The sequence below is a fragment of the Pristiophorus japonicus genome, chromosome 12, assembly GCF_044704955.1.
Source record: "Pristiophorus japonicus isolate sPriJap1 chromosome 12, sPriJap1.hap1, whole genome shotgun sequence".
NCBI lineage: Eukaryota > Metazoa > Chordata > Chondrichthyes > Pristiophoridae > Pristiophorus > Pristiophorus japonicus.
Window position 1 is genome coordinate 41,037,930 of NC_091988.1, and position 23,883 is coordinate 41,061,812.

Sequence of the window (23,883 nt, forward strand, 5' to 3'; positions counted from 1 at the left end):
CTTGCTGCACCATTCTCCCTGGCTGAAGCACTTTCACACAGGTAGGAAGATGGTTTATTTAATCTTTTCTTTGCTTATAAATGTTTATTCAGGTTGGATTTATTTGTATAATATTTGTATAAGTATAAATAAGGATTTATTGTAGAATTTAATGAGTTCACTTCCCCCCCCCCCCCCCCCCCACCTCGTTCTTGACGCCTGATTTGTAACCTGCGCCTGATTTTTTAATGTGTAGAACAGGTTTTTTCAGTTCTACAAAAATCTTCACTTGCTGCATTCTACTTTAGTTTGGAGTGCATTTACACTGTGGAAACTTTCAAATCAGGCGTCAGTGGCCGGACACGCCCCCTATTGAAGAAAAAATTCTGTTCCAAAGTAGAACTGTTGTACCTGACTAGAACTGCTGAAAAAAAAATGTGGAGAATTGCGATTTCTAAGATAGTCCGTTCTCCACCAGTTGCTCCTAAAAATCAGGCGCAAATCATGTGGAAACTTGGGCCCATAATCTCTCTCTCTCTCTCTCTCTCTCTCTCTCTCACTCTCTCTCCAGCTTTAGTTACTCGATTTGCCAGGACACTCGAACAGAACAGCTCCCTCTTCCCCCAGTACCATGCTTCTATTGGGGGAAAACATTCCAAACATCTCTCCACGTTTCATTGCAGCATTTAAATCAGATTGATATTGATAAATATGTCCGCACAGCAGCAAAGTCCTGATGGTAGGAAACTGCCTGCATCAATGGGCCGTTCACATCAGAACATAGGGGCTACTCTGCAGGTATATTACACTTACGCCAATAAATCATGCACCTTCAACTGTACAACCACTAAAGTTGCTGAATGTTACCTGCCAGCACACTGCTGCAAAGATCGACCAGCAAAGCAGAACAGATTCATTCCAAAGGTGGATCTAAGGTTTCAGCTTGCATTTACAGTAGCTCTCTGAAGCCATCACATGGAAAGGGACTTCATTTTAAGCTATTTCCCCTCTTGCCAAGACCAGTTTAGAAAATTCAAGAATTTGTAAATCTGCATTTATTCTTTCCTAAACTGTAGTTGGCAAAGAATGCAATGGTCAATTTTCCTTATTAGATGTCTGATTACTTACGAAAACTGGTCCAGAGCAATTGAGTCTATAGAAAATCCACACACACTGATTTATTTTGGTGCAGATGAAATCTAGTCGGAGAATCTATGGATAAACACGAGAAAAAGGTTAAGCAATGTTAACACTGCATTTGCATTACGAGGATCCAGCTGCTGGCAGTCCAAACTTCTGTATAATTGTTCCAATATAAATGGGTTGTCACAAATGCTTTTTCTCATAGTCTGTCGGCTCAGCAGCAAACATAAATGGCCACTTCTGGAGATATGAGATATTGCAGGCTGCCATTTTTCTGGGTGCAGGTCAGCTGAGTGCTCAGCCTGCCTCTACAGGCCAGCAATGTGTTTTTTTGCAGTGTTGGGATGTATAGATCTTTTGCTCCTAAGATCCTAAGCCAGAAAATGTGGCACAATTGCTACTTTTAAATGTGTACACAAGCTTGTGCTCTTGAAATCTGTTCCACAATGAGAAGGGGAGATATTGGGAAAATAACTGCCCAATTCTAGAATCCTGTAACTTGAGATTTAAGGCAATCTTTGCTTACTGTTCTCGTAGATTAGTTATCTCATATGTTACAGTAGCTTACTAAAATTGTTGAATTTTGTGGTGTTTAATGGATATTCCCTGAAGATGGTAGGGCTGAAAATTTGGCACGGTATGTTTTTACATCAGAAACTATTAGATTATTTTATTTTGTATTTTTTTAAATGACATTTTAGTGACTGATTTGAACAATTCTGTTACCTAGCAAAAAGGTACACCTAATATTTGATCAATATCTTTGTGATTTTATATTAAATTTTAATGTCCACCTTCTGTCATTCCTTGTCTACAAGAATGTGCCAGCTGCAGAGGTACGGCTCCTTATCCTGGAAAACATTATGCTGACTCCAGGTTATGATATCTACTTGATGGCGGGCACTTCTATTCATTATCAGGTACAGAAGATAAGACAAGGGAAGATCACAGGTTTGTCTTTTTTCCTTGTGTATTTCTTGAAGCCTGACAAAACATGAAGGAAAAAACTGCATGATCAGATCAGCCATGATCTTATTGAATGGCAGAGCAGGCTCGAGGGGCCGTCTATAGCCAGTAACACTATCGCCATTAAATCACAATTAAAGTACATTCTTAGTTCATCTAGCCAAAAAGACTGTACACGTAACCCTTTGAGGCATCCAAGAATTTTGCCGTCACTACTCCCGAACATCTGTTTCATATAGTGATCTCTCGTTCGAAGAAGAATCTCCCGACATAGGTCCTAAATTTGTCTTTCAGTAGTTTGAAACTTGTGTCCATCCATTTGTCCTACACTTTTAAGTTTCAAATAGTATTCCAGATTTACCTTTTCCATACGATTCATAATCTTGTATACCTCTAATTCTGGTTACTGGAACACAAAGGAGATAATCAAGCATTGGAACAGTTTGAAGAAGAGCCACAATGCTGATCCTTAGTGTCACAGATATGTGAGTTATAATGAAAGAGTTATAATGGGCTTTCACCATGAAAGGAGGCATCGAAGAAGTGAACTTGAGTTTATAAGAAAATACATAAGAAATAGGAACAGGAGCAGGCCATACGGCCCCTCGAGCCTGCTCTGCCATTCAATAAGATCATGGCTGATCTGATCGTGGATTCCGCTCCACTTCCCCACCCGCTCCCCATAACCCCTTATCCCCTTATCATTTAAGAAACTTTGTCTATTTCTGTCTTAAATTTATTCAATGTCTCAACTGCCACAGCTCTCTGAGGCAGCGAATTTCACAGATTTACAACTCTCTCTAGTCAAACATCCTCTCTGCACCCACCTTGTCAAGCCCCCTCATAATCTTATACGTTTCGATAAGATCGCCTCTCATTCTTCTGAACTCCAATGAGTAGAGGCCCAACCTACTCAACCTTTCCTCATAAGTCAACCCCCTCATCCCCGGAATCAACCTAGTGAACCTTCTCTGAACTGTCTCCAAAGCAAGTATATCCTTTCGTAAATATGGAAACCAAAACTGCACGCAGTATTCCAGCTGTGGCCTCGCCAGTACCTTGTATAGCTGTAGCAAGACTTCCCTGCTTTTATACTCCATCCTCTTTGCAATAAAGGCCAAGATTCCATTGGCCTTTCTGATCACTTGCTATACCTGCATACTATCCTTTTGTGTTTCATGCACAAGTACCCCCAGGTCCCGCTGTACTGCAGCACTTTGCAATCTTTTTCTATTTAAATAATAACTTGCTCTTTGATTTTTTTTTTCTGCCAAAGTGGATGACCTCACACTTTCCAACATTATACTCCACCTGCCAAATTTTTGCCCACTCACTCAGCCTGTCTATGCCCTTTTGCAGATTTTTTGTGTCCTCACACATTGCTTTTCCTCCCATCTTTGTAACGTCAGCAAACTTGGCTACGTTACATTCAGTCCCTTCTTCCAAGTCATTAATATAGATTGTAAATAGTTGGGGTCCCAGCACTGATAGTTAATGGTATAGAATAATGGTAAATCAGGGTCATTACTATAGTTGTGTAACTAGGACACGTTCAAAGTAGTAAAAGACAAATTTATGGCTGATACCAGGATATTATTATTCACACACTGTGATCAATACATGGAATTAAATTTTGCCAAGTTGCATTGAGTTTCTGAATCCAAGTTGTTGAAATAAGATAAAAACAGTTCCAGTACCAATCCCTGGGGTACTACACTCAGTACTCTCTGCTTTCCACCCCCTGCCCCACAAATAACGTAACTCCTCTAACAAGTACTTGCTGTTTTCTCCACCGCCCCCCTCCCCCACCCAATTTGTTTTCACCATTCCCCAAATGTATATGAATTCCCCAAATCTGGAACTTTAATTGTATCCTTTCACATGCAACTTTGTCGAAAGTTTTTTGGAAACCTAGCCAGACCTGGTAGGGTTTTTCATAGTCCATTTCGTCGCAGTAAGAAAAAGTCTATTGAGGTAGGTCAGGCAAGAAATTTCTATTTTAAATCCATGTTGACTATTGTTTACTAAGGTATTGTACAGGTGACACTCAAGTTTAATCCTGATAGTTCAATACACTGTAAATAATAAAATAAATGAAGACTGGGTCTGCAGTTGCTGTCATCCTTTTTGAAAACGGTGCCACATTAGTCCAACCCTCTGCAGTATTCGGCCACTCTTTCCGAATCATTGTTAATGTCTCTCAAATCTCCTCCCTCCTCTTCCTCATTAATCTGGATAAATACTATCCCTGATGATTCGTTTTGAGCCCTTTTAGTCTATTGAGGACTTCCATCTCATTTATATCAAAAGTTGTCTCTGTCCCACATTAATTCTCTCTGCCACTGCTTTCCTCTCCCCGACCAGCTGACTAAAGTTTCAGGGGTCCTCTTTGCCAAATGATCTGAAATCCAGCAAGTTCTTCCAGATCAACATGTTGCTTACAGCTTAATAAGCAGGAGGCACTTCAGAGAATCTCCCTCGCATCCAGCTCAAGTTTTTCTTCCATCTATGCAGGAGAGACATTTGCTTTACACATTTCAAAACATCAACTTGCTGTGACTGGTACAGAAAATTATGTTTTATGTTTTTGGACCTCATTACCATTCTGCTCACAACACAGTTAGGAAATTTGTGCATATAACTCGCTGCTTTGTAATTTGAGGTTTTTGGCTCAGACTTATTTGAGGAATGAAACATTCGCCGTGCCTGGTCACAGACCCATTTGCGCCCCGTTATCGACCCCCGGAGGCGCTAACGGGAGACGCAAAGGAGCCCAATTTCTCCCCCTTAGACTTTGGAATCAAAATCACAATTTCTAAATTTGTGGACGACACTAAATTGGGTGGGGGTGGATAGTCAATACTGAAGAGGAACAAGAAGATGTTAATAAACTTGCAGACTGGGCATATATTTGGCAACTGAAGTTTAACACCAATAAATATAAGGTCTTACATTTTGGTAAGAAAAATAGGGAGGTCACATATTACTTGGAAAATAAGAAAAAAAATGGGGTAGCGGAGCAAAGGGATCGAGAAGTACAAATACACAAAATCACAAATATCGACACAGGTTAACAAGGCCATAAAAAAAGCAAAACAAGCACTTGGGTTTATTTCTTGAGGGATGGAATTGAAAAGTAATGAAGCTATGCTAAATTTGTATCGAACCTTGGTTAGTCCACATTTGGAGTACTATGTGCAATTCTGGTTGCCATATTCTAAAAAGGATATAGTAGCACTACAGAGTGTGCAGAAAAGATTTACAAGGATGATACCAGAAATGCAAGGGTACATCTATCAGGAATGGATGAACAGGTTGGGGCTCTTCTCTCAAAGAGAAGGCTGAGGGGTGACCTAATAGAGGTCTTTAAAATTATGAAAAGTTTTGATAGAGTAGATACAGGGAGAATGTTTCCACTTGTGGGGAAGAGGAAAACTAGAGGCCATAAATATAAGATAATCACCAAGAAATCAAACAGAATTCAGAAGAAACATCTTTACCAAGAGAGTGGTACTCACTATCACAGGGAGTGGTTGAAGCTAATAGTATCAATGCATTTAAGGGATGGTTAGGTAAGCATATGAGAGAGAAGGGAATAGAGGGTTATACTGATGGTATTCGATGAGGAAAGATGGGAGGAGGCTTGAGTGGAGCATAAACACCGACATGGACTGGCTGGGCTGAATGGCTTTTTTCTGTGCTGTATATCCTGTGTAATCCTATGTACCGTATATACTCGCGTATCCTGCGATCTCGCGTATCATGCGACCCCTAAATTTTCGTCCCCAAAACATGATTTTACCATATATCTCATGTATCATGCGAGTCACTTTTTTGAGATCGAATACAGACCTTAACATGAAACATCGAGTGGATTCTGCTCTCTCTCCGTGCTCTCTCTCCGTGCTCTCTCTCCATACTCTCTCCCCGTACTCTCTCTCCGTGCTCTCTCTCCGTACTCTCCCCCCCCCGACCTCCGCGACTCTCTCTCCCCCCCCCCGACCTCCGCGACTCTCTCCCCCCCGACCTCCGCGACTCTCTCTCTCTTCCCCCCCCCCCCCGACCTCCGCGACTCTCTCTCTCTCCCCCCCCGACCTCCGCGACTCTCTCTCCCCCCCCGACCTCCGCGACTCTCTCTCCCCCCCCGACCTCCGTGACTCTCTCTCCCCCCCCGACCTCCGCGACTCTCTCTCCCCCCCCCCGACCTCCGCGACTCTCTCTCCCCCCCCCGACCTCCGCGACTCTCTCTCTCCCCCCCCGACCTCCGCGACTCTCTCTCCCCCCCCCCGACCTCCGCGACTCTCTCTCCCCCCCCCGACCTCCGCGACTCTCTCTCTCCCCCCCCGACCTCCGCGACTCTCTCTCCCCCCCCGACCTCCGCGACTCTCTCTCCCCCCCCCGACCTCCGCGACTCTCTCTCCCCCCCCCGACCTCCGCGACTCTCTCTCCCCCCCCCGACCTCCGCGACTCTCTCTCCCCCCCCCGACCTCCGCGACTCTCTCTCCCCCCCCCCCGACCTCCGCGACTCTCTCTCCCCCCCCCGACCTCCGCGACTCTCTCTCTCCCCCCCCGACCTCCGCGACTCTCTCTCCCCCCCCGACCTCCGCGACTCTCTCTCTCCCCCCCCGACCTCCGCGACTCTCTCTCCCCCCCCGACCTCCGCGACTCTCTCTCCCCCCCCGACCTCCGCGACTCTCTCTCCCCCCCCCCCCGACCTCCGCGACTCTCTCCCCCCGACCTCCGCGACTCTCTCTCTCCCCCCCGACCTCCGCGACTCTCTCTCCCCCCCCCGACCTCCGCGACTCTCTCTCCCCCCCGACCTCCGCGACTCTCTCTCCCCCCCCGACCTCCGCGACTCTCTCCCCCCGACCTCCGCGACTCTCTCTTCCCCCCCCCCCCGACCTCCGCGACTCTCTCTCTCCCCCCCCCGACCTCCGCGACTCTCTCTTCCCCCCCCGACCTCCGCGACTCTCTCTTCCCCCCCCCCCGACCTCCGCGACTCTCTCTCCCCCCCCGACCTCCGCGACTCTCTCTCTCCCCCCCCCGACCTCCGCGACTCTCTCTCCCCCCCCGACCTCCGCGACTCTCTCTCTCCCCCCCCCGACCTCCGCGACTCTCTCTCCCCCCCCGACCTCCGCGACTCTCTCTCTCCCCCCCCCGACCTCCGCGACTCTCTCTTCCCCCCGACCTCCGCGACTCTCTTCCCCCCGACCTCCGCGACTCTCTCTTCCCCCCCCCCGACCTCCGCGACTCTCTCTCCCCCCCCCGACCTCCGCGACTCTCTCTCCCCCCCCCCGACCTCCGCGACTCTCTCCCCCCCCGACCTCCGCGACTCTCTCTCCCCCCCCCCCCCGACCTCCGCGACTCTCTCTCCCCCCCCCGACCTCCGCGACTCTCTCTCCCCCCCGACCTCCGCGACTCTCTCTCCCCCCCCCGACCTCCGCGACTCTCTCTCCCCCCCGACCTCCGCGACTCTCTCTCCCCCCCCGACCTCCGCGACTCTCTCTCCCCCCCCGACCTCCGCGACTCTCTCTCCCCCCCCGACCTCCGCGACTCTCTCTCCCCCCCCGACCTCCGCGACTCTCTCTCCCCCCCCCGACCTCCGCGACTCTCTCCCCCCCCGACCTCCGCGACTCTCTCTCCCCCCCCCGACCTCCGCGACTCTCTCTCCCCCCCCGACCTCCGCGACTCTCTCTCCCCCCCCGACCTCCGCGACTCTCTCCCCCGACCTCCGCGACTCTCTCTCCCCCCCCGGCCTCCGCGACTCTCTCTCCCCCCCCGACCTCCGCGACTCTCTCTCCCCCCCCGACCTCCGCGACTCTCTCTCCCCCCCCGACCGCCGCGACTCTCTCTCCCCCCCGACCTCCGCGACTCTCTCTCCCCCCCCCGACCTCCGCGACTCTCTCTCCCCCCCCGACCTCCGCGACTCTCTCTCCCCCCCCCGACCTCCGCGACTCTCTCTCCCCCCCGACCTCCGCGACTCTCTCTCCCCCCCCCGACCTCCGCGACTCTCTCTCCCCCCCGACCTCCGCGACTCTCTCTCCCCCCCCGACCTCCGCGACTCTCTCTCCCCCCCCGACCTCCGCGACTCTCTCTCCCCCCCCGACCTCCGCGACTCTCTCTCCCCCCCCCGACCTCCGCGACTCTCTCTCCCCCCCCCGACCTCCGCGACTCTCTCTCCCCCCCGACCTCCGCGACTCTCTCTCCCCCCCCGACCTCCGCGACTCTCTCTCCCCCCCCCGACCTCCGCGACTCTCTTCCCCCCCCCCCGACCTCCGCGACTCTCTCTCCCCCTGAAGAGAAGAATTTCAGCAGGAGTCAAATGGATTTTTTTTTGCATTGGGAGGATGTAGTTAGTGGTGTGCTGCAGGAACTTGGCTTGTTTTCCACATAAACTAATGATTTGGTCATGAGTATCGAGGAACTAATATCAACCAGGGATATTCGATTTACAACCATCATGGAGAGTGAGAGGAGAAACCAAGAGAAATGTCTTTACATAGAGGGTTGTTGGAGCATGCCGAGATTCAGCGTGGATACGGTCTGCTTAACAGCCTAACAGCCTAATCTTGGCCAGCACTTCACACCCGCAAATTTTGTATCTCGCGTATCATGCGACCCCCCAAATTTAGGTTACAATTTAGGTCTTCAAAAGTCGCATGATACGCGAGTATATACGGTACATCAAATGTTTTCCTGTCTAATCCTCTTCCTGTTATTTTATGGCAGCCTTTACAAACATCCAGTAAACTGATAGTGTGTTTAATTGTTTGAAGTGAACTCAAAGATCATTGAAATGTTTCTGCTTGCTGGTTATTGTAGCTAACTTCATTTTACATGTTTTTATATGTTAGTTTTGCAATATAACTTTGCTAAACATTTAAAATTTGTCTCTAAAACCTCTGTTATGTTATAAATTACTAAAATTGTTTTTTTTCTTTTCCAGATCTAATGATGCCTTCTGATCAGTATGAATTAGAACTGCAAAATAGCATAGTAAGTCCAGGGGGAGATGCAAATCAACCAGTGTGCAAACTAAAGCAAGCCACATCGACAGTAACCGCACTGCAGCAAGGGCAAACGAACCTGGTGCTAATGCACAAGAGTATCCTTTGCAGTTTTGGAAAACCAAATTAGCACCTTGCAGAAGCTGAATGATAAAGCATGTTCAAAAGTAACAGTAATGCTAATTATATAATACCTACACCATACAAGCTCTCACTAACTTAATGAATACACTTGCATGACATGGTTATGTTTTGAAGAGCCAGCTATTTATATAGCAGCATTTACATTGTTTTTCCAGTTCTGGCATGTTTGCAAATAATGGATGTTTGCTCGGTGCTTATTCTGCATAAAAGATATGCACAGGCAACTGTTTCTGTGTATGCACAATATTCCCATTCTTGCTGGACAAAGGGTCAAAATCTACACCGTTTGTGCAACTGCCATACTGATTTTTATGCATCTAATCCTAAATCCTGTACAATAAGAGTAAAATTTTCAATAATAAAACAGAATAACTTTAGGAATTAAAATATGATATCGTAACTCAATTTGCAGCTATAGTATAATAGCCTCAGTAGACTTGAACCTAATCTAGCATATCAACAATATCCAGCTACACACTTTGTATAATACTTTCTTGAAAGTTAGTTGTTCACAAGCAAGTGTTAGCAATCATGTTCTTCCTGTTTACCTATTTCTTGAATGGCCTCTTTGACTCACTAGATGTTTTCTAACAGCTGTATGATAATTCCAGCTTTCTCTCTAATGTTGATTCTGACCTTCAGCTAATTCCCAGCAGTCGTCATCTTTCCTGGTTCGTCAGCACTCCTCCTCTGCTAACTTCAACTAACACCTTGCACGTATTTTAGTTTGTGAAAACATCTGTTGGACTACTCTCAGCAGAGTTTACGACAATCTAACAACCCGCTCTCCTTCAAATATTCTTTCTGACTTCTAAAGTAAACTTCTCTTGACTCTAAACCGCTGACTCTAACTTCTTAATTAACACCAAACACAAACCTCCTTTATAGCTGTTCAAAATTAAAAACATTAGCTCATAAATTCCATTCTTTGGATTGAAATTCTGGTATCTGAACAACGGGTGAGCAGACATTGGGGCATAACACAACTACCGGTCATTAGTACAGAACACTGCTCCAGCTGGTTTCACCCTGGTGGATTGATCAATGTCAGATTTGATGTCGGAGGGCAAGGGAGATGCTTCTTCCCCTCACATCCTGACCACAATTTAGGGCCATGTCTTAATTGTTTTTTAGGCTCCTCTGGGGTTCCCCTGCCAGTTATACCGCCTTGAAGCCCATCAAAAAGTAAATGTACGTGCAGTCCTGGGCTCCACGGTGAACAAATCAACTGCCATTGTATTCTGGTGTCTCTTATCCTTGGAGCCAAGTCGTTTTGGGTGATGCACAAATCTTTGGCCCATCCAGTCTGTGTTTCCTTTTCTGAGAGCAGCAGGGTGTTGGCAGGTTGTCCCTGTAGCACCACTGCTATCGTAGTAATGACCCGGATTTGGGATGGGGTCATAAGGTGGCCAAAACAGCAGGCAGAACTTTCACCTTGCTACACTTCTGGTGGCATAATGGTACTGGAACTTCTACCTCATGGCAGGCAATTTGACTCAAGGTTTTTATTAAAAATATTCATTTATATATCCGAACCGCTTGAACATTTAACATTATTGACTATCCGTACTGTGCTCAAATTCTTGAACTGAACATATTTATCGGGACTATTTAAGGACCGGGACTACACGTACCTACTTTTTGATGGGTCTTAAGGCAGCATGACAGGCAGGAACCCCTTCTCGGGCTCCTGAAATTGTTCTTGGGAGCCTGAGAATGGTGTTAGACATGCCACTTTAACCTCTAACAGACGCTTTTGCTCTAACACTTTTTAATCTTTGTAGAAGATTATTTTGGTTCAACAAGGTCAGATTGAGATTTGGAACTGGTCAGCAAAATAGTTCTAAAGGTTGTTTGCCCTTTAATGTCAGGTTGACTTACAAGCTTTGCTATATATTGAGTGTAATAATCATTGACCTTTGAGAATGATTTCAAATCCCTATAAATATTCTTCATTTTATTTGAGTAAATAAGCTTGCATGACCTTAACAAATGGCTTAGGTATTCGTATGCAAGGTGTATCCCGGTTACCAAACTGCACAATCTATGTTGTTGAGCCACGTTATCTAGGTTAGTACTTTAAATAATTTCAGTGGAACAATTGTGAGTACACACTTTTTTGTTAACTTTGAAAATTATATTCTAAATTATTAAATTTGATAATTATTGAGGTTCATGTATACATAAAATTACTGTTAAATAAAATGTTTTTTTAAGAATATTCAGTCTTGCAATCTTAGTGGGTAGGATTTTGTCCCCTGAAAGGGGGTGGGGGGAGGAATCATTAATAGTCGCCTTAATTTTGTATTTGCAGTCAGGTAAACTAGCAGTAGAATTGTGTTTTTTCTGCACACTTCCTCATAGCCAAATGATGCTGCAGGCTTTCAGACAAATTATCAATATAAATAGCAGTTTCATTTCACTTGCAGTATTAGAAAGTTAAAGAACTTTTTTGCTTTCAGAATATTCCAATCACTTACAATTCATACATTAAAAAGTAATTTTATAAGTTTCTGCATGTGCACATATGGTATAAGAAATAAAAACAGAAAATTGTGGTATAAGAAGTTATGCTTATCTATATTGGTACTAATATTGAAATGGTAGATCCATTTTTGGATACGAGTTAGGTTTTAGAATATAAATGAGTAGTTCATCATTGAAATAGACTGTTCTTTTAAGATTTTTATATCCTTGTAAGAGCCAGGAAAGCCACATGGTTTCCTATAGCCTGTGCTGCAAATAAGGCCTTATTGTGGATTCATAATCTTGTTCTTTTTCTCCAATTCTGAGCAATAACCACTCAAAAACTAAAAAGCGTACTTGGGTTTGTGGTTTATTTGGTCATTTGTTTGTTTGAATTGATTTAACAGTTCAACTAGTGTCTTTTTCTTTCTGTATAGTAGAACATTTTTCTGTACTTGGCCTGCTTCTTTTAGGCTGCCTTGGAAATGGACCAAATACATGTCCATGAGTGGATGCTCCATCTTAAGATAATGCATGTCTTTGATAGATGGGCCTATCCAAAGATCTCATGGCAACCTTCTGGAACAAATAGTTGCTGAGGTTTTGCTATAGGAGTCGAGGCAGTCAATAGGTTGTCGAGGACAATTGATAAATCTTTTGGGGATGGAAGGTTCTATTTATATTCTATCCATTTCTTCATTCTGAGGGTCATGTACAGCATTCAGCTGTAGCAAACTACCACGATCGTGATATTTCAGTAGTGGCTGAGAAGTTTTTTTTTTATCCAGTCTTCTGAACAAGTAATGCAATGTGACACTAACAACATAATTATTACTGATTTCAATAAATAGATATAACTATAACTTGGGAAATAATTTTATTGAGGATTAAATTCTCAGATTGGTAATTATAGGCACTGAGCAATAATAGTTGATGGTGTTTGTAGCAGATTGCTTTTGTCACAGGAATGACGACACTAAATATTAGCAACACAATAACTGTCATGTCTACACTGTGTATTCTGAGATTGCGGGAAAGCCTTCCACGATCCAATTTGGTGACTTAATTGGGCTGATACTAATGTCTTCATTTTGAGAAGGCCTCCTGCAATGCTGGACAGTCACAACCAGACAGCAATGCCCGCCATTCCACTTTACAAAAGTCCTGGGCGATAACTTTTTATCTACCTTTGGCATGGTCTTCCTCATTCCATCTATGTAGTTCACTCTCTATACACAAAGCTACCCCTTTGACATGGGTGCTGTATTCATCTTGCTCTCCTCTGGCTCAGTCAAAAGAACTGAGATGTAAATCTAGGTGAAGGACTTGTGTTGCCACAAGCTCGTGACAGGATCCCATATGGGTGTGACTGCTGTAAGGTTGCAAAATTTAAAAGAAAAAGCGCCTTGTGAATTTTCCTCTTTGTACAACAGCCCATTTATTTGGATGCTCAGATAATGAGAGTGACTATATGGAAGGTAAGGAATTTTAATGGTAATTTCTTTTTTTATATATAGGTTTTACAGTTCATCCTGGAGACAGGTGGATTTTGGAGACTGGCAAAATGTATGGTCTAACAATTGAAGTGTATGATAAAGAAAGTAATAAGCTTTATCTCTCCGATGTAAGTATATTTCTTTACATAAATTATATGTAATTAGATCACTAAAAAACTTGTATGACATCAAATTTCCCAGAAATGTACCTTTTAAAAAAAAAAGAAGATTGTAGTGTAGATTAAAGCAAAATAATTGTAAATTGCTACCACTTATGTACCCATATTTTCCAATAGATACTCAATTCTTTCCAACTGATGACATTCCAAAATGGTGTAGCAGCTGGCTCACCCCTCAACTGCATTTGTTGGAATTTGGTAAACTAAAACTGAGCAAAGAGTAAATAATCTTTTAGACTTGAAAAATACAAAGATTGGACTGAGAAAAAAGACAAAAGAAAAGTAAGAATATTAATTTAACTTAAATTTGACATTTTTAAAATCTCATAACAATTCACAACCTGAAAGAATGTTCACTTTCTGTCCAGAGAGTTTGATTGGCAGTAATTAACAATATCTCCTAGTTAAAAGGGTACTTGTGCTATTAATTACTAGACATAACTAATGTATTTGCTTCACAGATTCTTTGCTTAAGAATTCATAGCAACATATTGATTGCTATTAAGAACTAATTGGTTTATTAACAAAGGTTTAACAATCACACTACACATTACCAGTTCATCCACTAAGCCCACAACTGCATAACTCATCATGGATAACCTAGACTCAAATGATTGGGGTTGAGAGTCTTGTGAACATCACATGACTGGCAAAGCAACAGCTCTACAACTATTTTAAGTAAACTTTAAATCAAGTGCCCCCTTGTTAAAGAGGCACTAGAACTGACAAATTAACAAATTATACTTTTTGAAAAACCACAGTTAAATTAAAATTTGTTTGCCGGTGGGGGGGTGGGGGTGATGCACTCCAATCCCTCCGGCACCCATCTCTCGCGGAAGGCTGCGAGCGTACCGGTGGACACCGCGTGCTCCATTTCCAGGGACTCCCTGGCTCAAATGTAACGGCAGAAGAGAGGCAGGCAGTCGGGCTGAACGACCCCCTCGACTGCCCACTGCCTAGCCACTTTGGCCATGCCCAGGAGCAGTCCTACGAGGAGGCCTTCCGACCTGCCCACTCCCCTCTGTACAGGATGTCCAAAGATCAGGAGCGTGGAACTGAAGTGCAACCAGAATTTGAGGAGCAGCCCCTTCAAATATTGGAACAGGGGCTGCAACCTCACACATTCAACATAGACATGGAACACTGACTCGTCCAGACTGCAGAAATTGTAGGCGGTCTGGGAGTCTGTGAACTGACTTAAAAACCGATTCCACAGGACTGTCCCGTGCAACACTCTCCAGGCCAAGTCCCCAATAAATAAAGGGAGGACTCCCACATAGAGAGCACTCCTTTGGGAAGCCCGCCTCCTTCGGACGGCAGGATGGTGTGCCATGGCATGTCTGGACGGCAGACAAGGATGGCAAAGTGGAGAGTGTGCAGAACTGAAAGGCACAGAGGGGATTTCCTGGAGGAGACTCAAGTTGAGGCGCAGGCTCCCAAGGGAGGTTTCAGGGCTTTGCGCCGATGAGGAATTCCGACCGGATGGGGGACAGTTCAAGCAAGATTGTCCCACATGCTTGAGCCTCCTTGACGCATCTAATGGAGTCAGGGCCCAGTGCCGTTTTTAGTGACTGGATGGCATTGGCCGCGCGTTGGACATCGGCCCAGGATAGGCACCGTACTGGTGCAATCCAGTCCGCTCCTCCACCATCCAGTAGGTCCCTGAACCTGATCACCTTGCCAAACACAGCCCTCTCGTCAGCCTGCCACCTAAAATCCACTCGTGGAGGTGTGGATTCCTGAGTAGTGGCTCCTGAAGGACAGCCGCCACTCCAGACGGGGGAGAACTGCGCTTGGTGGCGACTTTGTTCCAGACCCTGATGAGTTCCTGGTAAAAGACAGGCAGCTCCCGCATAGCGGTCCGGATGCCTCCCAGGTTTACAAACAGGAGCTGCGTGTCATAATTGAGGCAGTACTGCTGGCGGAAGAAATAAGTCACCATCTGGGAGGATGCTCGACGTACAGGTATCTGCAGGGTCTGAAGACAAAAGTCGCAGCCTGAATGCTCACGCACACCAACGCCTGACCGCCCTCCCTAAGCGCGAGACTCCGTCACAGCAGAGACCCAATGCTTCCTGTTCCAAAAGAAGTTGACCAGCTTCTTCTGTATTTTGGTGACAAACGCAGGGGGAGGGGTCAAAGTGACCAACCGGTACCACAGCATAGCGGCCACTTGCTGGTTTATGACTAGCATTCGACCCCTGTAGGTCAGTACTCAGAGCAGTCCTGTCCAGCGCCCTAGGTGAGCGGTGACTTTGGCCTGCAGCTCTTGCCAGTTCGCCAGCCAGGCATCCTCGGCAGGGCTAAGATAGACTCCCAGATAGAGGAGATGTACTCCAGGCAAAAGGCCTGAACTCCTCCGGCAGGGAGTCCACCCGCCACTGACCCATCAGGAGTCTGCAACATTTCTCTTGGTTGATCCTGGTGGAGGGTACGGCTGAGTAAATCTTCTGATGGTCGCATCCTCCACAGGTCAAGGGGATCCGCGACCATGAGGAGCACGTTATTGGCGTAAGCCGAGAGGACGACCTGGTTACAGGATTTTCAGATAGGATACACAGAGGGATATAAAAAGGGAGGGTCGGGGGGGTCGCAGTATTGATTATAACTGCCTTGTTTAGGAATCCTCCCAAATTGCAGTGTAGAAATAATTTTCTTAAGGCAACAATGTATTCACTGATGGTTTTATCAGGCCTCTGGCTCCTCATTGCAAACTTGTAGCTCTCTGCTATTTCTAAAGGCTGTGGATCAAAATGATTCTCCAATATCTGTAGTATGTCTGAGAATGAAGCATCCTTAACCTTTCTCGGGGTTAACAAATTCACTGAGATATTATAATTCTCTGCTCCAATCATGATTGAAAAAATAGCTTTCATCTTCTCCTGCACTGCTTGATTCCTTAACTGCGAATTTGCCACACCTACTGGAACTTCATTGACATCATTAGCTCAAAAAAAACATTTGCAATCTTTCCCTGTAGGATCTAAACGATTCCTTATTTTTGTCCAAAGCTTCCAAGTTACTGACATAACCTATTGCCACATCCATGTTGCTTTCTTAGCTTAATAGCTGTTAGTCACTCTCAATAATCTTGAATAGCTTTTCATTGACTCTAAATGGCTTTTCACAAGATCTTTTTGTCAGTTCAACGCTGTTCACTACTCGCACAAAAAATGGTACTGCCAGACTCTCATTCGGGAACCATGCTGCCGGTATATCTGTTTGCTGTGCTCCACTTGCATTTGCCTTCTCATAAAAGAAAATTCCACCAAAATGTCTTCATGAAGAAAATACCATCCTTGTCGCCATTTAGTAGTGTATTTGCTTCATGGGTTCTTTGCTTAAGAATTCATAGCAACACATTGCTATTAAGATCTAGTTGGTTTATTAATAAAGGTTAAAAATCACACTACACATACCAGTTCATTTTCTAGGCTCACAACTGCATATCTCATCATGGATGACCGAGACTCAACTAACTGTGGTTCAGTTAAGTCTTGTGAACATCACGTGATTGGCTAAGCCACTCACAATGCAACAGCTCTGCAACTCTTTCAAATTATACAATTAAACCAAGTGTCCCCTTGATAAAGGGAGCACACCAACTAGAAACTTCAATCTAACCAAAGTGTCTAAGAAAACCTAACAAATCAAATTAAAATTTGGTTTCTGGGGGTGATGATGCACTCCAGTCCCTCCAGTGATCATCTGTCGCGGAAGGCTTCGAGCATACCAGTAGATGCTGTGTGTTCCATTTCCAAGGACACCCTGGCGCGAACGTAGCCATGGAAGAGAGGCAGGCAGTCAGACTGAACGAACCCCTCGACCGCCCACTGCCTGGACCTTTTAATGGCTACCTTGGCCAGACGCAGGAGCAGTCTTACGAGGAGGCCCTCCGGCCTGCCTGCTCCCCTCCAACCGGGCGCCCAAAGATCAGGAGCATGGGTTTGAAGTGTATCCAGAAATCGAGAGTCAGCCCCTTCAAATAATGGAAGAGGGGCTGCAACCTCTCGCACTCTATTTAAAAACATGGAACATGGAACACGGACTCCTCCAGGTTGCAGAAAGTGCAGGCGATCTGGGATTCTGTGAACCGACTTAAAAACTTATTGCACAGGACTGCCCCGTACAACACCCTCCAGACCAAGTCCCCAATAGATAAAGGGAGGACTCCTGCATAGAGAGCCCTCAATTGGGGACCCCCGCCGCCTCCGGATGGCAAGATGGTGCACCATGACATGCCCGGATGGCAGGCGAGGAGGGTGTTCAGGAATCCCCTCCACGTATAATGGAAAGGCACAGAAGGGAATTCCCGGAGGCGGCTCAAGTTGTGAGGCGCCGGCTTCCGAGGGAATGTTCCGGGGCTTGGCGCTGATGAGGAATTCCGTCCAGCTGGGGGTCAGTTCGGATGGGATCGGCAACAGCTCGACAAACCTGTGAAGCATATGAGGTTAAGAGCGAGATGCCATTTTCACGATGTTCACTACAAATCGTCCAGCCATTTGTGACAATTTTCAATTCATGGGGTATCTCTTCCTCACCACATGTTGATGGCCAATTTGCACATTAATAACTGCGTGCATCGTTCACACCGTTACTGTTTCAGCAAATTCTGGCCGATATATACACTTTTTTTTAATATTCCAAGTGGAGCTTTGAAAACAAATGATCTTTGATTAAACAGTAATTTCTTTACCTAACAATTGTAAAGCAAGAGAGGTAAGGAAAGAGTTGATGGTCACATTATGTCAGTTTTGAAGAACCATCTCTCTCTAAGCATTGTGACCTTGCTGGAAAGTGACGGCATAGAATGGGAGACAGTTTTCACACACAAATCCTTAACTACCCCCCTTGGAAGAATGTTGAGCCTTCCCTTTAAAAGGCACGTGACTTTATTTTAACAATCTAAAGACCAGGGTGTTGAAATTCAGGTGCACCAGAAAGCTGGCGCACCTATGAGTTTTGCAGTGGTACTTACCGCTGGAATTCCTGGTACGGTAAGTAGATCCAATTTCAGGACTTGGAAATGTTTTCAAAGTCCTACAGGAAATGGATCATAATGGGGGCGGGCCTTAGACTCAAAGCCAGGTTGACTGGCTGAAAATGGGTCGGCCGGGGCCTCCGCCGCAGTCAATCAGCGGTGGAGTCGTGGTGACATCACAACGCGTTACAGAGGAGAGATTCGATCATATTTTATCTTTGGTCACTGGGCCACCAGGGAGGATTTTGGCCGAGCCAGTGGCCTGCCACCCAAGAGGGGGTGCCAGGCTGCCCGATGGCGGGATTGGCAAGTCGACCGGCAAAACTTTTTTCATTGCAGCTGTGGCAGTGGGCCATCCCCTTTAAGGGCAGCTGTGCTGCCGGGCCGCACTCAGTGCGCTCACCGACAGAGAAACCTGCCAGAGGCACCGCACGGCAGGGGATCGACCAGTTGAGCTGAAAATTGCTGGTAAGTATTTTTTTATTGGTCAACATTGTCGGTGCAACTACTTGGGCAGGATGGGGTCCAGGCTGAAAAATCTCCAACCTGATTCCACCTGTTGACCCCAAAGCAGCGGCCATTCGATTTTTAGGAATGGCCGCTGCAAACTGGCATTAAAGGGTCTCTTTGAGACCCTGAATTTCGGCCCCCAGGTCTTATTAGGATCCCATTTGTAGAATAGCCATTTATTTTGTCTTTGTGTTCTTATCTGTTAAATATTTGTTGTTCAAATAATGAGAACTGACCTCGCATGGGGATTTGTCTTGGTGAAGGCACTGACCAAATGTTGTAATGGAAGGTCGAAATGCTCTGTTTTAACAATTATTTACCGATTACTCTATCTTTAGATCCCTTAGAGTTCGTAGCTGAGCTTTAGTGCCAGATTTCCATTTTGGAAATTGAGACTATATTTCTGTTTTACTATCCTTCCTATCTGGTATAATTGTTTACAGATCTTTTTTTTATGCACCATATACAAGTTGAAATATACATTATTGGTGTTTGTAATTAACTTTTTGTGCATCACCATTTCTTTATGACCATGTAGGATATCCGAATTAATACTGAAATTCCAAAGGAGTACTTTGAAATACTGGAGACCTCGCTGAATGGATCATACCATCGTGTAAAAGCTCTGAAGAAGGGCCAAACAATAATTGATGCATCGTTAACCAATGTAGTATCTCAGGTCAGTTGTATTTTATGTGCTGTAATCTTTTTGCATTTAATGCCAGAGCCTGAGGATGTATGTTAAAATTAATAGTGCACAAAACATTGTACATTTGCTGGTAAAAGCTAGAAGGATTCTTTGTTCCCTCTTCCACTGAACAAGGTGAAGCATTTGCATCCTTCCTCATTTTCTGTCCCATTAGCACCCACCAGACAACACAGAGAAATAACGTGTTTTACAAGATCAGCCAGCAAACATTTGATTGAGGCCGAGGAGTGAATTTTGAGACTTTATACAGCTTGCATGCATTCATATAAACTGGTCTTCGCTGAAGTTTCAAAATTGATTACAATTCTGTTTATTTACAACCCTTGTTGCAGGAGGAAATGAAATCCAGCTTACAGGAGCAGTATTTAATAATCTAACAAAATAACAATATTAACATGTTTATAACCGAATGAACATCTAACCCATTATCCAGTTTAGAACTCAGAAAATTGTGCATTCACACAGAGTGAATGTGCACAAATGAATGCGGCCAAATCCAGGAATAGTAACCTGATGTACGCAGTGAAAGCAAATGCAACATGGGTGCAACAGAAAATATGACACTTGTTGAACTAATGTACCATGGTAATCTTCTAAATAATAACCTGGACCTTTGTTGGATGCTAAGGGAGTCAAAATATGTTTGAAGAATTCCTACGCTTTGCTTAAGTTTGGAATATGGCATTGTGTAATATATTGTAGTGTTTCTATATTATGAATTTAATCAATTGTAGCTTATTTAAGAACTTTTTTGTAGGACTTGCTAGCATTTTATCCCTCGGATCATAATGTCAGCCTTGGCTCAGTGTTCGGACACTTGCCTCGGAGTCAGACGGTCATGGGTTGAAGCCCCACTTCAGGACATGAGCAAATCATCTAGGCTGGCACTTGAATGCAGTACTGAGAGTGCTGAATTGTTGAACCTTCTTTTGGATGAAATGTTAAACTGAGATCCCTTCCACTCTCTCCAGTGGGAGTAAAAGATCCCACAATACTATTCAAAGAAGAGCAGGGGAGTGCGCCTTGTGTTCTGGCCAACCTTTATCCCTGAACCAACACTTGGAACTGAAACACATGATCTGGTCATTTATTTAATTGCTGCTTGTGGGACTTGGAGCAAATCGGCTACCGTGTTTCCCACCTTACAACAGTAACTACACATCAAAGTTACCTCATTGGCTGTAAAGCGTTTTATGGTCCTGAGGTTGCTGTATAAAATATCTCATTTTACTGTTAAAAGAACAGCAGTGAAGTTCTACCTGGTGTCCTGGCCTAATATTTATCTCTCAACCAACATCACTAAAACAGATTATCCAGTCATTATCTCAATGCAGTTTATGGAACTTTGCTGTGTGCAATTGGCTGCTGCGTTTCCTACATTACAACAGTGACTATTTCAAATCATACTCTCCCTCCCTCCTGCCACCCCTCTCCCTCCCTCCTGCCACCCCCCTCCCTCCTTTTTCCTCTTCACCCCCTCTAGCTTCCTCCCCTCTCTTCTCTCTCTCCCCCCCCAACTGTTAAATAATGCTTCACACTTCTGTGCACTCTGATTACTTGATGGAATGTTGTTTGGTGTAAATGATTCATGATTCATATATTTTCAAGTTAATTGGAAAAGGAGAGAAATTGATCGTACTTGTACATGCACAAATGCAAATTATATATAGTGTGCTTGCCCTATTGTAGCAAACAGAATAAAAGAATGTGTCCGGACTGGTTATAATTAGATATTGTTACTAGTAAATTCATGCTGTTTCATACTTTACTTCCCAGCATTATGATCATTATTCTGATCATTATTGGCATTGATAATTTGACGTTTTATTTAACACTTTGTCATGTTAGATGTTTATAACTAAACACATATATAAAATGTATTCAAACTAAAGCAGGATAAGTTAATTTTCAACTTGTTTATGAATACATTTGATATATGTGAGGGAAAATTAGAGTTTTAAAAAAAATACATTTTATTATGTATCTGAGCCACTGGATAAGAAAATGGAAATGTATTAGTTCTGTCTTTAAAAAAATCTTCGATTTTGAAGGGTGAAATTCCAAGAGCCTGTAATAAGAAGTTAATTCAGTGCAAATTTTGAGAATAGTATTGTGGCTGGAGTGCATCAAGCTTTTTGATGTTTAAATTACAAATAAATCTGCTTATGTATCAATGAAAGCATGGCCACATATGCTGTTGAAGTGGTTGTGGTAAACTGTAAATAGCAGCATTAACAGCAAGCCCTGAAGGATTTTTTCTTTCCTGGAAAATGCCTTTATCTTGACTATTACAGTACTGTTCATAGTTTACTGATAACTTTTTGTTAATTTTGACTTTCAGAATGGAGTTGTGCATTCCCTGCCTGTCCCAGTGCGGAACCAACAGGAAGTAGAAATTTATAATCCAATAGTTCTTACACCAAGTATTTTGACATTTCCTTGGCAGCAGCTGGCCGGAGCTTATCAGTATGCAATAAAGGTGCACTTTATTTTGTTAATGTAATATATTTTCTTGATATTCATTATGTTCACAAGCTTTCTGTTAATAATAATTACATTAAATCCCATGCTAGAAATTAGGTAGAAATCAGTAATGAGATATTTTGCTTCTTTCAAAATAAAAATGATGGGAAAATAACATTTGGTTCATGTAGCTTATTCTCCTTAGACTTTCTCCCTGTCCCTTTTCATTCTTTCCTTACTGTCCATGTTTATATTTAAATATGATCTCAGATAAGTGGTTCAGAACTTGTTGAGTAACACAATGCTAAAGGTTGGGGATGTTATTGCAGAGAATGAGGGCATGAAACGTTTTCACAGGTTTTGTGTTGGCTATAGTCTGTATATTGAATCTTGATCAACTGACTGGCCTTAGTAAGAAATAATGAAAATGATTGTGTCTCAAAACTGCTTTTCAGTCAGTCACTACTGTTTCAGTGCAAAAGAATATATGCATATTTGTGGACTCTTTTGGACTCTGACCTACTGGAGTAGCCATGGCATTTATGTGGTTGGTTCAGTTGAATTGCTGGTAAATGGTGACCCCCAGGATGTTGACGTTGGCGGACTCTGAGATGGCAATGCCATTGAATGCCAAGAAGAGGTGATTAGGTGCTCTTATCTTGGCGATTGATGGTCATTGTCTGGGACTTGTGTGATGTTACTTGCCACTTATCAGCCCGAGCCTGAGTGTTGTCCAAGTCTTTACTGCAAAGCAGCTAAACATAGTTGGGCCTAGGGCACATGCCCCGAGAAACTCCTTTAGAGCTGATTGGCCTCCAACAACCACAACCATTTTCCTTTGCGCCAACTATGATGCCAGTACTGGAGAGCTTTCCCCCTGGTCCCTATTGACTTCAGTTTTACCAGGGCTTCTTGGTGCTACCTATCAGTCAAATGCTGCCTAGTTGTGAAGGGCAGTCACTCGTGCGTCATTTCTGCAATTCAGCTCTTTTATCCATGTTTGGACTAAGGCTGTAATGACATTGAATATAAGTTTGTTCTGCCAAAGTCGTTTGCAATATAATATCCTGGTAATTCTTCCATACATTAGAATGGGATTCTGCTTAATGTGATTAAAGTTACAATATATTTTAATGACCGACTAATTGTGTATTTATTCCTTTGACATATATTCAATTTGTTATATAGGCAGAAGGTGGGAGTGGAAATTTTACCTGGTCATCATCCAACCAGGCTGTGGCAACAGTGACGGTTAAAGGAATTATGACAACAGGAAGCGATACAGGGTTAAGTGTAATACAAGCACATGATGTTCAGAATCCATTACACTATGGACAAATGATGGTAAAATTATTTTTAAAATTTCTATTCTTGTGAACCTTCAGGAAATACGAATATGAAATATATATATTTGGAATAAAATTATATACTCAGATTTTATGAAATTGAAAAAGTAAAACAATGGCCCGGATTTTGCAGTAAAACTAATGGTGAAGCTATCGGCGCTCAGCTCTTTATTAAAGTGCAAATCGGACACAGCTTCTGGTGACGGCAAACGTGTAGTTGAACACGGAATGCAGGAAGTTGCTGGCCTGCTCCTCCAGTAGCTGCGCTATACCAGTACCTCGCCCAGAAACTTTGCATTGAAGCATATGAAGATGTGAAGGTCCGGTACTTGCATGATAGATACCCACTAAACTTGCCAGAAACAGTTGCCGCTTGTTCATTCCAGTGTAACTAAATTTTTAATGGCATGATAAGTCTTAATTACAGCCAATATACCTCTCTGGCACTGAAAATTAACTTTTACAGGTGTAGAGTCTCATTGCTTCAGATTTTA

At 44.1% G+C, this 23,883-nt stretch overlaps 1 protein-coding gene and 1 non-coding gene across 3 annotated transcripts in view; one reads left to right on the plus strand and one right to left on the minus strand.

The window, feature by feature from the left end:
- Positions 1–23,883, plus strand: part of nup210 (nucleoporin 210) — a 179,351-nt gene that overhangs the window by 55,065 nt on the left and 100,403 nt on the right. Inside the window, exons 6-12 of one of the 2 annotated variants that reach the window (XM_070895346.1) lie at positions 1,941–2,073; positions 9,035–9,193; positions 11,241–11,309; positions 13,223–13,329; positions 19,410–19,550; positions 21,922–22,059; positions 23,232–23,387. In XM_070895346.1, coding sequence (XP_070751447.1) covers positions 1,941–2,073; positions 9,035–9,193; positions 11,241–11,309; positions 13,223–13,329; positions 19,410–19,550; positions 21,922–22,059; positions 23,232–23,387 — 903 coding nt within the window. Of the gene's footprint in view, positions 1–1,940; positions 2,074–9,034; positions 9,194–11,240; positions 11,310–13,222; positions 13,330–19,409; positions 19,551–21,921; positions 22,060–23,231; positions 23,388–23,883 lie in introns of those variants that run through there. The other variant, XM_070895347.1, reaches the window with a different exon arrangement.
- On the minus strand, positions 690–927 carry LOC139277856 (small nucleolar RNA SNORA53). Its single transcript, XR_011596166.1, has one exon. It is a non-coding gene; the product is annotated as a small nucleolar RNA SNORA53 (small nucleolar RNA).